At 38.9% G+C, this 16,268-nt stretch overlaps 1 protein-coding gene across 5 annotated transcripts in view; it reads left to right on the top strand.

Moving 5' to 3' along the window:
* LOC115626601 (neurogenic protein mastermind) overlaps nt 1-15,994 on the top strand; it is a 38,314-nt gene extending 22,320 nt beyond the window's left edge. For 2 of the 5 annotated variants that reach the window (XM_030521987.1, XM_030521986.1), the window contains exons 3-14: nt 2,179-2,800; nt 4,501-4,662; nt 5,046-5,811; nt 6,224-7,683; nt 7,738-7,923; nt 9,167-10,397; nt 10,695-10,874; nt 10,931-11,214; nt 11,277-11,547; nt 13,028-13,336; nt 14,892-15,239; nt 15,300-15,994. In XM_030521987.1, the coding sequence (XP_030377847.1) occupies nt 2,179-2,800; nt 4,501-4,662; nt 5,046-5,811; nt 6,224-7,683; nt 7,738-7,923; nt 9,167-10,397; nt 10,695-10,874; nt 10,931-11,214; nt 11,277-11,547; nt 13,028-13,336; nt 14,892-15,239; nt 15,300-15,331 (5,851 nt within the window). In that variant the 3' untranslated portion in view covers nt 15,332-15,994. Of the gene's footprint in view, nt 1-2,111; nt 2,801-4,500; nt 4,663-5,045; nt 5,812-6,223; nt 7,684-7,737; nt 7,924-9,166; nt 10,398-10,694; nt 10,875-10,930; nt 11,215-11,276; nt 11,548-13,027; nt 13,337-14,891; nt 15,240-15,299 lie in introns of those variants that run through there. The other 3 variants (XM_030521985.1, XM_030521988.1, XM_030521990.1) reach the window with 3 other exon arrangements.
* Nucleotides 15,995-16,268: the final 274 nt, after the last annotated feature.

Below are 16,268 nucleotides of genomic sequence, written 5' to 3'. Positions count from 1 at the left end.
GACATAAATTATCGCAAGAGCTTTATTTCGCGCTTAGCCAGTTGCCAAGTTGTTTTTAGATTGCACAGCATTTTTATTTGCCATACGGCTAGCTATGCCCCGATTCAGAGCAAACTGTGTTTAAAGACATTAACAGACCTAACAAGTCAAAAACCCTAATTCTCATTAGATAACTTAATGAGAAAACAAGTAAAAAAGCTAAAGTCGGGTGTCCCGACTTTGAAATACTCTGTACATATGTTTACAATAATTATGGAAAATAAAAAAAATTAAGAAAATAAAAAAAAAATTTGATCGATTTTACCTCTCTCGGTATTCGAACTCACGTAAAGGGTTTATAATTGCACATTTACATAGCAATTGCGTCTGTGTGAGTGTATGTATGCCTATGCGCATCTATTCGTGTCTGTGTAAGCATTTTCGCAGTCAACCAAACAGCAACATCAACAACAGCCGCGGGCAGCGCTTGAGCAGCGCTGCAGCAGCAAATATATTTATGGCTATAACTTCTCGTTAAATCGGTCTATCATTATCATGGCATACGGACACATAATAACCAACTGGGGGTATTTCCAAAATCTTAGTTCGAAATTCCAAGAATTACGGGAGTTAGCGAAAATCGCAATTTGCGGGGGAGAGGGGAGAGGGAGGGAAATTCCAAAATATACATTTTCTGCGTATTCACATAAGGCATCTGGGACTAAAATTTGTTCCTAGGTCTTATAGTCTCTGAGATATAGGCAATTATACGAATGGAAAATCGGAAAAACCCCCATAGGAGGGAAGTGGGGGGGAAAATCAAAAAAATAAAACAAACTCGTATAGAATACACACATAACGCATCTTTGGTGTCTCTATCTCTAATAGTCTCTGAGATCCAGGTGTTCATACGGACGGACAGACAGACAGACAGACAGGGCTAGATCGACTCGTCTCGTCATGCTGATCAAGAATATATATACTTTGTGGGGTCTGCCACGCCTCCTTCTGCCTGTTACATTTTTCAGCTCCCGCAAACCTAATATACTTCTGTACATTTCATGTACAGAGAATAAAAAATCTTTTTTTCACTTCCCGCAAACCTAATATACCCTTGTACATTTAATGTAGCGGCTTCAAAAGTCGGCTCTGAATAAAAATATACATACATACAAATAGAAAAGAAAGGTTGAAATTCATCGAGCTCAGTATTATGATTATTTTGTGTGTCATTTTATTTCGGGTAGTTTTACATTCCAAACAAATATAGTTAACATCAAAGTACTTCAAACCCGTAGACCTTTGGATGTTTTTGCAAATTTTTAAATTCAAAGTCAAATGGCGTCAAAAAAAATGAATGCCATATATGCGCACATACATAGACAAAAAACAAAGCAAAGCAGCAAATACATATCTTGAATCTTACAATAAAATACCAAAAATGCAAAAAATCCGCTACTACGACAACAAGCTTCAGTGGCAAACGAAATACACTTGAACGTGAGTGAAACAAAATTCATGACCCACTTTATAAAACGCTTTTTCTTTCATCCGTGACCCACTTTAATATTTGTAGCAATAAATGTTGCTGCTGCAGCTGTTGTTGTTGGTATACGGACGAGCTACTGAGCGGCTGAGTCAGTAAGTGAGAGTGAGAGACCGCGCTGAGCGCACCACAAGCACAGCTGAGCATTCAAACAATTATGTGGTTGCTTAAATGAATGCCTTTAGTAAGACCAGATACGAGTTAACTGAGCTCAGGTTTACGGGGGCTAAAATGGGTATGTTTAAACTAGTCAGTTAATATAAACAGCCACTGCTAAAATGCTAAAACAACTCGGTATTTTCTAAAGAGCAGGTATTTGTTCTCTATCCACATAGCATATATGGAAGTAAATCAAAAACACCGATAACTACAAGGTGCTTTCGAAACAAAACAGGACTTTTTGAATCTAGCGCCCCCTGGTGGCGCTATCTATATGTCGACTGGTGCGTTAGAATCCGCTATCTTAATCGATTTAATCTTAATCTTGTATAATAATCCGAAAAAAAAATTAAATATGTACAACAAAAATGTGTTCGTTTATACTTCATAATAAGTATATATTTGATTAATTGTTTTAAATTTTAAGTTTTTTGCTAAAAAATGTTGCAACTAAAAATATATAATACAACCTATTTCTTCTGCAACAATTTTAGGCTTAGCCCAAGTGATTTACCAGATCATTGGGCCTCAGGTACAGCGAGCGCAACACCAACAACGGCAACAACAGCATCTAGCAAGAGCAACAGCAGCTCGAGGCACAGACCCTCCACGTACAATAACAGCGGCGGCAACACAGTTTGTCATCTGCCTCGTTCATCTCCTGCAACTGCAACCGCAGCCGTTACTGTTTCCACCACTTGTGGGAGCCTGCTAACTGGCCCGTCACCGCTGTTGCCTAGTTTAGCGCCCACAACGCCGCTGCAGTTAAACACGGCAGTAGGCATTGGTGGTGCTGCTGGTGGTAGTGGCGGTGGTGGAGGTGTGCCAGGAGGCGCACCAGGCGGCGGAACAAGCAATAACTTGTTAGCACTGCAACAACAGCAGCAACATCAGCTAGCCTACCATCAGCAGCAACTTCAGAATCATCCTCATCAACAACCCTCTCATCATTTAAGTCATAGCAAAGCGACGTCTGGTTCTACAGCCACAGCCAATATTGCAGCTGCGCTGCAACGCTCCGCTGCCAATATGAATGCAGTAGCATCGCCGATCTCAGCTAATTCGGCAACGTCAACACGTAAAATACGACGAAAAACGGATCCAAAGGTGAATTTGGTAAGTTTTTATAAAAACAATTACAAATTGCGTAAAAAGGATGTACAGGAATTATTTTTCGTTTTAACACGTTTTTATTAGCTTCACCTGTATGTATGTAACGGAATCTTTCCGCGTAATTTTTACCAATTTCCAAAAGTCTGATAAACTTGAAAATTTGCACAGGGATCAAGGACTGATGACAATACAATTATTTTTTAACTTTGTTTTAATGTCCTGACTAGAATCATCAGGATAAATAGAAACTCTTTAGAATAGTTTGCAGGCTAATGCGATGGTAAATGACATTCTTCTTTACCGATATAAATAAATAAAATAATTACCACTAAAGTATATTAAATTTAAATTAATGGTACGATTGTGGTACCATAGATGTCACTACGGAATGTTTCTACGGAAGGCCGGGGTTCAATCCCAGGTATGGGAAAAGACATGAACGGGGGGAGGTACGTTCAGGAAATTTACATTTTGTCTGACCTGACCATTTCGACAATTTTATGATGTGTTTAATATTTAATTCAAACACTTGACCTTTTATTTTTCATTAGTGATTATTGATATTTGGGTGCATTCAGTTGGAATTTTCGCGCTATAAGTTAGGTTGTTTTTTGTTTGTTTTTCTCTAATTCCCAACCGGCTTAAGCCGCTTTATATTCAGGTCGGTCTTTTTCCGAAAATTTTTATTTTTATACCTAATGATATTAACAAGTATTGAACATTTTCGTGGGAGCTAAAGTTATGTTGAGATCGAATATTGACTTGGCAAAAGGTTCAGTAAATGGATAACTATGGATATTATCACTGAAATTATTTGGCCACATTTCCGCCGTGATCAAATATATGACTCAGACATACCATCAGTCTGTATTGACTTTGGTTAAGACGGTATACACCTAATTATACCAAAAAAAAAAAGTTTCGAGTAAAATATAGCTATGGTACCACTGAAAGGCGAATGTTACCATTAATCCTGAGTTGGGCATCCCTCGTAAACAAAATGCAAAGCTGTACGATAGATCATGCAGTTAATTATCTGGGATCTCCATTGTTTGCTGCCGGATAGGCTTATGTAGCTCTGAGTCGCGGAAGGTCATCAATGGTATTCGAATAGAAGAACTTGATTGCTCGTAGTTAACGGGAAAAGTTGCATGTAATAGTGATGCGTTAGATGAAATGAAAAGGTTACGTAAGCATGAATGAAATGAATTTAGATTTATTGTCAAACATAAGACACCCTAAAGATCAAGACTCTTTATTTATATAATAAGGTGAAATTTATTATACTTTCATAATGACTTTAAAATTACAAACAATTCTTACTGAAATAATTGTAACTCTCAAGAACCCCGCGCTTGTTTACTATAATTGAATTATTTTATTAATAATTTAATTTTTATTTTAATTTAAAGTCCATATTAATTAGTCGTAATTGATTGTTGTAATTTTCTATTGCTATAACACAAGCTCTTGATAGTTAAAAATTATTTTCTACTTTTTAGTTCTGTTTGTCATGGTTTACAAAAGGGGGAAAAAGGTTAACCGAAATTGGGGTCATTAAGTTTTTCGAGCTGTTAAATTTTTAGGCGGTTTTCAAAATTGAAAAACAAAAACCATAATAAACATACATTTTTCGGAAATAATATGCTCCATGTATTTCAATAACCTATATGCCACACACTAAATATAATTTTCTTTTGTAGCCTCAATCGCAAATTAATAAATGCAACAATGAAAAACGACGTCGGGAAATGGAAAACAATTACATTGAACAACTTTCCGAGCTTTTGCAGTTGAATAAACGAGGAGATATGACATCAACGAAACCCGACAAGGCGGCAATTTTAAATCAAGTAGTTCGAGCGGTAAGTAAAATACTAATTCAACTTAAGATAATACAATATTCTCAATGATAGAAAATGTATTAAATTGTATAAATATTTAACATCTTAATTAAATTGGAAAAAAAACCCCCATTAAACCAACCATTTGTAAATGGTTATTACATATATGTTGTTTATGTGCAAATTTTCATTTGAATGCCGTCGATACCGCTATTTATGTGTATGTTTATCGCAAGCATAGACAACAACAAACATAGCTACTAACAAGGCATGGGCAGGAAATACTTTACTGGGTATATATGCTTATGTTCAATTTTGCCTGTGGAGCGCAATTAAAATATTTGTGAAAAATTTGGTATTATGCAGAATTCTTATCTTGTTCAATCCTCCATGCTCCATTTTAGTATCGTGATATCTGTGACAAAGGGCAAAGCCGTGATATATCTTCAACCTCTACCAATAACAACTCCACGACAACGACTAACAACAATAGCAACAAACAACAAACAACCTCAATCCGTTGTACACGCTGCGCAACAGACAACTGCTCAATCCACCCTGTGCAACAGGGGGAAGTCTCCTCGACGGAGTCACCACTGCCGGAGCCATCTATGCTTAACGGACAAGTGCCGGAAATTTCGGCGTATTTTGAGGCTCTCGAACATTACATCAGTTCAGTGGGCTGGGTACTGTTACAAGTCAACGCGAACGGCATCATCGAATCTTGCACGCAAAATATACGCGAATTAATCGGATATGAGAAGCAGGAACTGTACCACCAGCCACTTTATATGTACCTGTATGCTGGGGATCACGCAAAGTTGGAGCCAATTATAAATAATATGTACAGCGGTGTTGGTGTAAGTGGCAGGGGTGCGAGTGTTGGCTCAGCTGGGACTAGCTGGGGCGATCTAGATGAACTGAACAATGGTAACGCCTCGCAGCAGTCAGCGGGCTCGAACTCAAATTCTAGTGGTGGCGGCGGAGGAGGAGCCTATAAGCCCAAACGCAGCATTTCGACCAAAGTACGCATGCTAGTCAAGGACACCCGGCCAGCAACTCAGACTTCCAATTCCGGCACGTTAGATGCTTCAGATCAAAAACCCTTGCGGCAAGTAGGACAACAGGACAAATATGAGGAAGTAGTTCTCATAGCAGCGCCGGTCAAGGGTAAGTGCCAGTTTCAGATTCAACTTGACTTATAGCTTAGAAGAAAAATGTTCTTTATAGTCTGACATTTTTGAACCATACTTATTGACTTATCACAAAATTTATATACATATGTATGTATTTCGAAATTCAACTCCACAAAGCGATGTCACTTCTTTTCTCTCCCATATTGTCCCCTTATTATCATTATTCGCGTTCTACAATCAGTAGATATTATTATATCTACAAAAAATTGTAACTAAGCGCGAGTGATGTAGTGTATAAAATATAAATAAATATATATATATATATATATATATATATATATATATATATATATATATATATATATATATATATATATATATATATATATATATATATATATATATATAGTTATATAATTTGTTGGTTCTCTTTTATTCCATTATAGACGATGCAGATGCCAACAGCTCGGTGTTGTGTCTCATCACACGACCCGAGGATGAGTCCCCGCTAGAGATCAATATGCAGCAGCACGTGCAGCAGCAGCCTATAGAACAGATGACGTTTAAGCTGGACATACATGGAAAAATACTCAGTTTAGATGCAACAGCGCTGCGTGAACCTTTTAAACAGCACCTGCAGACATGGGTGGGCCGCTTGTGGCAAGATCTGTGCCACCCTCACGATCTCTCCATGCTCAAGTCCCACCTACGAGACATACAGGACTCTGCGGCCGTACACTCACCAGGCAGTGCCAGTGGCGTACCTATATTGAATCCGCCTATAGTAAATGTTGTTTCGCGTCCATTTCGCCTGCGTCTTGGCACGCCCGATGTCTATGTCCATATTAAAGCCAATTCGAGACTTTTTCTGAACCAGACGCCTGGAGAGAGTGATTTTATCATGTCTGTGCAGACGCTGCTCAACTCCGAAAACGATATGAACACCAACAATACAGGAAGTGCTGGTGCTGGTGGCACTGGCATTGGCTCAATATGCGCCATGTCCCCGGGCACTTCTCTGGTTAGCACATTGTCCTTAGATGCATTGTCCGGATCCAATTGCTCCACCTCAAGTGGACCTGCGACAATTCTACCAGCACATCTTCTAGGCGGTCTAGTAGGTGGAGGACAACACAATAACAGTACGACCAACACACAGACTACAAATGTGGGTGGTCCTTTGATGAGCTCGGCCATAATCAATGGCAATGCATCTGGAAGCATGGGGCATGCCCATGTACCTGGGGGCGTAGGTGGCATACCGGGGGGTATACAGCAGAGAGGCATGTCCTCTGCGTCCGCATCGGCTTCCACGCTTGTCAATTCCTTTACTGCGTCACCAGCCGGAGCTGATCATTCGTTTTTCGGCAGCGACAACTTTGAATTTGACATTGCACATTCCTCCTTCGATATGGATCCAACTAGTGGCGTCAGTGCCTGGACGGACTCTCGGCCCAATTCTAGAGCATCCGTGGCTACACCAGTCAGTACTCCCAGGCCACCATCCGGCCACGGTTTCAGCCCAGCCGTGTGTGCATCGCCCTCGACACCTTATCAGCTTTCATCGCATTCAGCTGCCAGCTTACCATCGCCGCAGTCCAACGCTAGTGCTGGTGGACCTGCCAGCAACTACGGCTTCAGTTTTCACAACTACGATGCCTCTGATAGCAAGCCAGAAAAAGAGCCCCAACTGAACAACAACAACAACAGCACAAGTAGTAATAACAACAATTCCATAGTAAGCGGCACAGCTGGAGGGCTACCGGATGGAAGCAGTGGTTTACTTATGACGCAACAAACGCCACCGCAGCCGGAATTGGAGCGGCTTAGACATCTGCTGACGAAGTCCCAGACCCACGCCATGCAAGGACTTGGTGATGATGAAAAGGATTTGAATGCGCCAAAGGTAAGAACAGGTGGATAAGTTACATATTATCTGCTTCTAACCTGTGTGCTGTAGTATTTTAAACAGGAGACCAGCGACGATGACAAGCTAGGTGGGCCAAGCCTGAGCAATAGTAATGCTACAGCGGGTCTCTTTAAATTGAGTCAGACCAATGCAGCTTTGTTTGGGATTTCCAGTCGTGGCGCCGGCCCGGGAATTTTGCAGATGTCAGCAAATTCCAAAAATCCAATGCTTTTGTCGGTAAGTTTAGGTGTAGAAGCAATAAACTCATAGTCAAATCCCTAGAATATCGGATCAGTTCAAAGTTTGATAATTACAAATTGTTTATAAAGATTAGTGGACATTCACTTCATTAAAGCAGAGGATGAAAAGCGCCTTTGCTATTTGAACGATTGTTTTTCCAACATAGTTATTATACCAAGAGATATTTATTGTTTACAAATTTAACAGGAAAGTTTTGTGTTTTTCTACAATACAAATAACAAGAGAGAACGCTACAGTCGAGCAAGCCCGACAGTGTAATACCCTGTACCCAGGTAAACTTCCGTCACTGAGTTATTTGCGCCCAAAGCAGCAGCAAAAAGAGGAAGAAGAAGAGCGAACTTGTTGCTGCAGTTTGTGGGGGTTGTACTGGCGAGAATTTGTTTTGCTAATAACTTTTCTTAGAATCGACCGAATTGAATAAAATTTAGAACAACAGTAGACAATTATATATAAATTATGTGTAAAAAGTTTGGTTTAGGTAGCATTTGAAATGTGGACGCTATTGACGAAATTCTGTAGCGGGGGAAGGGGGGGGGGAAATTAAAAAAAAAAATAAACTCGTCCTTTCTCGGACCTAGGAGAATCTGGATGCCAACTTTGGTTATTCTAGCTTTTATAGTTTCTGAGATCCTCGCGTTCATCCAGACGGACGGACAGACGGACGGACATGTCTAGATCGATTTCTCTCGTCATGCTGATTCAGAATATATATACTTTATGGGGTCGGAGATGCTTCCTTCTGTATGTTACATACTTTGCACAAACCTAATATACCCTTTTTACCCTACGGGTACAGGGTATAAAAACTTTCGCCCAGTTCGAATGCAAATTGAAAGATGTTTACAAGTGAAACATATAATAAAATATAAGAGTGCGTTCTTTAACATAAAAGTAAGCTGTTCGCAGCCAGCTGTAATGCAAAACTCTAAATAAAAAAGAATTATTATTTTTTTTTTTATTTGGTTTAGATTTTTTTATGCAATTCAAAAAAGTGCATGAGGCGAAAAATAAATTAACCGCCATAATCTAAAGGGCATTTTTTGTTGCTGTGAGCAACGTCTGTTATAGTGCAGCCACCGTTTTTTTAGAGGGTTTATTTTTTTAAGAGTATAGCAACCTGAAAAAAAATTAAAATATTTGCACACATTTTTACATTTTTACATTTTTTTTTTTTAATTATACACATCAGACATTAATTCTAATTATTCATGACTTGCAGTTGCTAAACGAAAGGTCTGAAGATGACGATGGCAAAGGAGCTAGTGCGCAAGGTGCTGTGAGCAATGCACGGCAAAGCGAGCTCATGCGTCAACTCCAGAAAGACGATGGTGGTCATAGCGGCAGCAGTTCTCAGAACAACAGCAACAATATGAGTAACGAGGATCTCAAACGCATGCTCAAGATACAGAGCGATCCGGCTATGAGCCGGAAGCGCTCATTAAATGAGCCTGATGATGATATGTCGGCCAAGAGATCAGAAGATAAGCCCTCAAAGTTATGCGAAAAGAACAAAATGCTAGCGAAGCTGCTGCAGAATCCCCCAAAGATACCCAAAGCACCGAATCCCGAGCAGCCATTGCAGGTAAAGACGTTGCCGGACATAACTTGCTCATCGATTAACAATGTCAGCAGTACACTAGCGGCACCGGGCAATCTAATAAGCGCAGGTAGTACCGGTCCAACGCCAAAACCTACTGCAGCGGGACGTGTTCGTAAACAACAACAGCAACCGCAACCAAACGATGTCTACCTCCCGCAACAACAACAGCAGCAGCTATCTGCTTACCAACAACAGCAAGCAACAACAGCAACTACCTCATTAAGCACAACTTCAGCCTCAACGGTCAGCCATGCCGATGGTGATACGGAGCTGTCAAAGCTGTTGGACAGCGTCATGGACTACTATACGGATGATACGCCAATAGTGCCGAGTGCACCTTCTGAGGCTTCAGCAATCAGTGACATACAAAAATCGCTGATGCTGGACGTGGAGTCCGCCACATTTGGTCATGTAATGGGTCAGCATGGACCAGGAATGCTGAGCATGCCACAACATAATGAGCAACAGCAACAGCGTCACCAGCTCATGCAAACACAGCAACCGCCCGCCTATCCGGGTATGCTTAGTTTACAGCAGCAGCAACACCAGCAACATATGTTGCAGATGCTGCAGCGACAGCAGGCCACAGGCGGACCGCAACAGATCAATATGCAGCACCAACAGCTCGAAGTCATGAGAAATCAGGGCTTTCAGCGCCCTCCTCCCATGTACCCTGCTCGTGGACGCGGTCCAATGAACGCTGTGGCAACGCCCGGAGGTGGTTTGGTGTTGCCACCGCAGCAGCAATTCCGCAACATGCGACAACAACAGCAGCTTGCAGCGGCCCAGCAAAAGGAACGGCTTTTACAACAACAACAAAAGCAGCAGCTGCTTGTGCCCGAAAATGCCAGTAAGTAATGTTGATCTGGATACAATTAGTCCGGCTATGAACAAAATTCCTTAGACGTAATAGCAATGCATCCATTACGATAGCTGACGGTTCGACGCATTTCTGTATAAAATACAAATTTTATTACGATATTAGTGTAAAACATGAATGGAATGCTACAGTCGGGTAGATCCTACTCTTAAATACCCTGTACCCTCTAGAAAAAAGTTGCTCACAAACGCACATTGAAAAAGCATTATATAACCCATATTTGTCGATTTAATAAATATGAAAATATTTCTTTGTTCGCCTACGCAGCGGGTGTGAGTGCCGGTATTAACAATATTAGCTCACTACTCAATGCACCTGTGGCCCCGAACGTTTCGCTGTCACGTACCAATCTACCCGCAGATGCCCAACTCAGTCCAAATTTTGCGCTTATGCAGCAGCAGCTGAGTCCAGGACGCAGCACGCCTTATAGTCCCCAGCCAAATCAAGGTAAGTCTTCAGCGTCGCCTCCAATCACAGAACCTAACAATCTCCAAAATATCCAGGTTACGGGCCACAATTTCCACAAAGTACACAACGTCTCTCGCCACAGCAACAGCTTAGTCACCAGCAGCAGAGCAATGCTCAGCAGCAACAGCAGATTAGCGCCTACCAACAGCACCAAATAACCGATGGGGGTCGTGTGAATACATCCTTCGGAGGCACCCCGAATTTGCAATCTACCGGCATGCAGAACAATCCGCAGCAATGGGCTCCAGGCACTGTTGGCACTAGCAATGCAACGCGCACACTACAATCTCATAACCCCAATCTACTGGCGCAATTACAGGTTTGTAAGACCCCATTCCAATTAAGGTAAGATAGTATAACCAATTCTACTATATTTCACAGGGTGGAAGTCCTTACAATGCCCGCCAGTTTCAACAGAATCAGCGTCGTGGCGTAAACTCACCAAACACCGTGGGTCCCGGTAGCAACGCAGGACCTCTGCAACGACAAAATGCATTTCAGACGCAGGCAGGCGGTGTTTCAACACCCGATGGGAGCGGCTTTGGAGGACCCCACTCGCCGTATGGCAGCAGCGGAAACGTTTTCCAGCAGCAGCAATTGCAACGTTTGCAGCGACAAAGCAGCGTACCCCAAGCGACGCAACATTTACCAGGTAAGTAGCGGCGGGACTAATGCAAGTTAGCCGTCTTAAGATTTAGCATTTCCAGGATTGCGGGGCTGACATATATGTTAACTGTCTCGTAATGAACACATGACTCAAAAATAGAATGTATTGATTATCGAGCAAAGAATTCGAAAACATTAAATATTATTAAGTAATAGCCAAATAAATTGAAATGTATTCCTTCCTATCCTAATGGGTAGCTCATTAGCGAACTAAAAAGTATTTTTCGTCTGCTTCGGATCTATTTACCTAAAACGTCATGCCTCAACGACTACAACGCTACTCGCTGCCTAATACCTATTTTTAAATTTTACAAAAATAAAAATGTGTTATGTAAACGTGACTTCCACATACTTTCTATGGAAGCTGTAAGTAGTGGTGTGTTAGGGTCCGTGTCAACTTATTGTCTGCGTGCAACAGTAAGGAACCTATATAGAAAGTTTCAGTGCGACAGCTTTAGATGGAAAGGGATTTTCCATAAATACAGTACACAGAGATACCGACAGAATGCGTTGCGTTTTGGGTTCCCATTGTCACGATGATCATATGTATATAAGCATTTCCACAAAAAGGTCCACCATGACCGAGACATTAAAAGGTTTTAAGCAAACAGTACTGCATATCAAAAAATAATCCAATTTAATTAATTTAAACGATTTTCATATGAATCAATTTACTATGATGAGCAAATCAACTTCAAAGTTGCATAAATGCAATTATTCGTTGTAGGGTATTTTTCAAGCTTTTTCCTTTTAATATTTATATATTTAAGAGAGGTGATACATAATAACTGTCATTCCACAAAATCTTCACAACATCTATTAAATAAAAACGAATGCAAAGAGATCATTTCGATCTCAATCAACGGTAAATTTTTAGTTGCCTTAGTTCATCTTCTAATGCTGTCGTTCGGAACACATAATTTATTTTCATTTCGTAATTGATTACAACAGGAAGAGAGTCGAAATTTGTCCCGAAATAACGTTTTTGTAAAATTATATACTATATATCTATATCGTACTGAACTATAAGTTACACTAAGTTCAATGACACATAAAAGTACATGTATCTCTTAATCTTACAATATTCTTGTATATCATAATAATGTAGCATGCTTACTGCATTGTGAAATACCCATAAACAGCAGTTTTAGTTGATGTGGAATACACCGGACTAAGACTGCCGCAGCCCGGCCCGTTCCTGCAATAAAATATTATCGCAGATTTAAAAGCAGCTGCTTGCTCGTTTTTGTGTATCAGGACTTCTTTTCAAAGTTTTGGCGCGCCTACTGGGTACTGGGTATATATATATATATATATATATATATATATATATATAAATATATATATATATATATATATATATATATATATATATATATACATCACATATACATTAACGCATACAAATATTGTCAACTTTGACTGTAGTTTTAACAAGCAATCACTCAAACGCTTAACCAAAACAGGCTCACCCCGCTTTGGTTCGTCCACTGGAACGAACAACAACAGCAGCCACAACAACCACACTGAAAACAATGCAACAACTGCTGCCAATAGCCAGCAGCAGCAACAACAACATCAACAGCAGCAGCAACATCTCATCAATGGGATGAATATGAGTCCGCACCCGGCCATGATGGGTGTGGGCGGCATAGGCAGTGGCGGTGGTAATGGCATCATTGGCCTTGGCGGCGGTGGCGGAAACAGTTATGCTTCCATGGGTGGTTATGGCCAACCACAGAGTGCAAATGATTTTTATGGTCGTGCACAGACCGGTAAGCCGTGGCACGCTAATTTGCTACATTCACAGGCGCCCTAAGCAAATGCTAACTTTATTTTTAAGCGTGTATGTGCATTCATCCTGTATATATATATATATATATATATATATATATATATATATATATATATATATATATATATATATATATATATATATATATATATATATATATATATATATATATATATATATATATATATATAATTCATTTACATAGAACCGATCATCAGTAAAAAATTTATTACACACCCGATACCTTACACCCAACTGAAACACCATCGAATTAAGCTACATACCTACTTTATGTATGTTTATGTACATATATTACTCTATCACTCCTATTTCAGGGCACCTATATACCACTGTGTACAAATCCGGAATTATGATTAAATCTAGCAGGTGTTTCGATAGACACAAATCTTTCTTCTTTTAAGATATAACAGCATTATATACTTATCTTTATTGCTTACATATGTGGACTTGCTTAACAAAGAAGTTCGGAAGCTCTAATTTAGAAATGCATTAGAAATGTGAGGAATGTTGCAGACGGCTTCCGCCTTTGTGAAAAATACCGGTTTATGAATGGCATAAAATATTCAAAGAAGGTCGAGCGGTCGTAGCGTTAAAGACGAACTACACGTTCAGTAAATACAAAATTTGGTTCTGCAAATTTTTCGATTGACAACTGATGAGACATTGCTGATGTTGATGGATCAGTCAACAGAATTTCAATATAACTTTTGTGTCTCGTAAAAGTCAAATCTCGTTTGGTAAAAAAAAAAACACCAAAAACTATTTTAAAAAACGATTTATTTTAGTTTATTCATTCCATCCGGCAGAAATTTATTTAAAGGCGATAAAGAAGTTTTTACGAATAAATAAATATTTTGAAAGATATAACCATAAGTCCGGTTATTGTATATACACAGTAGTATATACACCTGTATATTAAAAAATGTGTGCATATCTAATAATATGTTTATGGGGTTTATGTTTTATAATTGTGTTATCATTGTAAATAACAAAAAAACCAAGTGTACACATGATTTTAAAGATTTTCTTTATTTGTAATGTAAGTAAATATAAAAAAGGGATGCACCTAATAGATAATATTTAAAGTACATTTGAAGTAATGAGCACAGAATAACGAAAATAACTCTTGCTCACTGCGTTTATAATATTATTTTACTTAAATAATTGACTGGCCCATACCAGAGGCATATTGTCAGAGGTATTCTATCGAATACAAATAATCAACCTTACCGAAAATACCTCGAATTGTGGCTTTTCATTTATTAAGTAATTGCTATTTGGAGCATTCCCTGTTATGTCGTAAGCATTGTTAGCTTTGTAAGTTTGTATCTTATTTAATAAGCTTACGCCCTTGCAGGATTGTCCTTATTGTTTTTGTTGTCTTGTATATTTATTGTATCTATGTGTAATATCTGAGCTAAGCAACAATGTGACTAAAAAACTTTAAATACTGTGTACGTACATACTGCACTCGCGAGCTAATACTGATATCCAGCTGTTTCTCGCTCTTGCAGCTGGTAATCCCGGCGGAAATGTGGCAACAGGCACCGCTAGTTCTGGAAACTCGGTTGGCAATGCCAATTCCTCCGAATTCGTAAAGCAAGAGCTTCGTGCTGTCGTTAGTGTGCGGGCACAACAGGCAGCAGCAGCGGCTACAAGTGGGGCAGGTGGAAGCAGCAGCGGAGTAGGAGCGCGTGGCCCCACGCCACAAAGTCCGCTGCAACAGGGACCAATGATTGCCAGCGGAAATAGTACAAATGCCATGGGAAGCACAACATCAAGTGGCACTGTCAACAGTAGTAGCAACAACACTGTGCTCAATACGCCTCCAGACCCAACACTCGGCTTTAACTTTGAAACGCGTGAGCAGAAAGCAATATAAAATTTAAATAAATATTAATTACATGCCTTATTCCCTATAGCGGACTTCTATACCAGCAGCGCCACAAGGTGACCCTAAGGTGCCTAAACATCAAAATAAACAGGAAAACAGCATCTAGCAACTGCTAAAAACTCGTATAAAATGTTCAACGCATTTATGGCTCTAAACGTTTTCAAACGGCGCCGCATTTTGTTTCGATACAAAGCAGCTACACACAAAATTGAAATGTGAAAAAAAGAGTACATATGAATAACCTATACGGCACTGTCTAAACATTATATGTACATGTATGTATGTGTCTAATTTCTGCACATAAGCCAAAAGGAAATATATAGTTTATATTTATTATTAATACTAGCAAATATTAATTATAATACATAATTAAACATAGTTTAAACAAAACAAAACAGAAATGCAAAGCGGGAACCTCGTCTATAATAATTTAAAATACTTTACAGACCCGTTATAGTTAAATATTTTCAAATGCTTAATAAAAGATATTTATTATTATGTATATTTGATATAAAGCATAGAATTAAGTGCTATGTATACAATGGAATGTGGCTGGCAAACGTTTCATAGTGTTGTTAAATTGATACATACATACTATATTTGCATAGTAGTATACACATAAAAATAAAAAAGTGAAAGAAGTTTATACCATATTTGACAATGATTGAACTTGGACACGCATCTGCTTACTAGATTTGAGATTGTATGAAATTCAAAATAGCAAAGGAGAAAAACATATATATATATATATATATATATATATATATATATATATATATATATATATATATATATATATATCTATATATATATCTATATATATATATATATATATATATATATATATATATATGTATATATATTATTTAATTTTAATTAACTATTATTATATAGTTATTTAATAGTTATATACACATATACATGCATATACAGTTAAAAATAGTGTTGAATTTTTTTCAGTGTGATAATTTGTTAAATTTGTCCAATACTACATTGC

The sequence above is a fragment of the Scaptodrosophila lebanonensis genome, unplaced genomic scaffold, assembly GCF_003285725.1.
Source record: "Scaptodrosophila lebanonensis strain 11010-0011.00,11010-0021.00 unplaced genomic scaffold, SlebRS2 tig00000085-arrow-pilon, whole genome shotgun sequence".
Lineage (NCBI taxonomy): Eukaryota > Metazoa > Arthropoda > Insecta > Diptera > Drosophilidae > Scaptodrosophila > Scaptodrosophila lebanonensis.
This window is presented reverse-complemented; position numbering and strand designations above follow the sequence as displayed.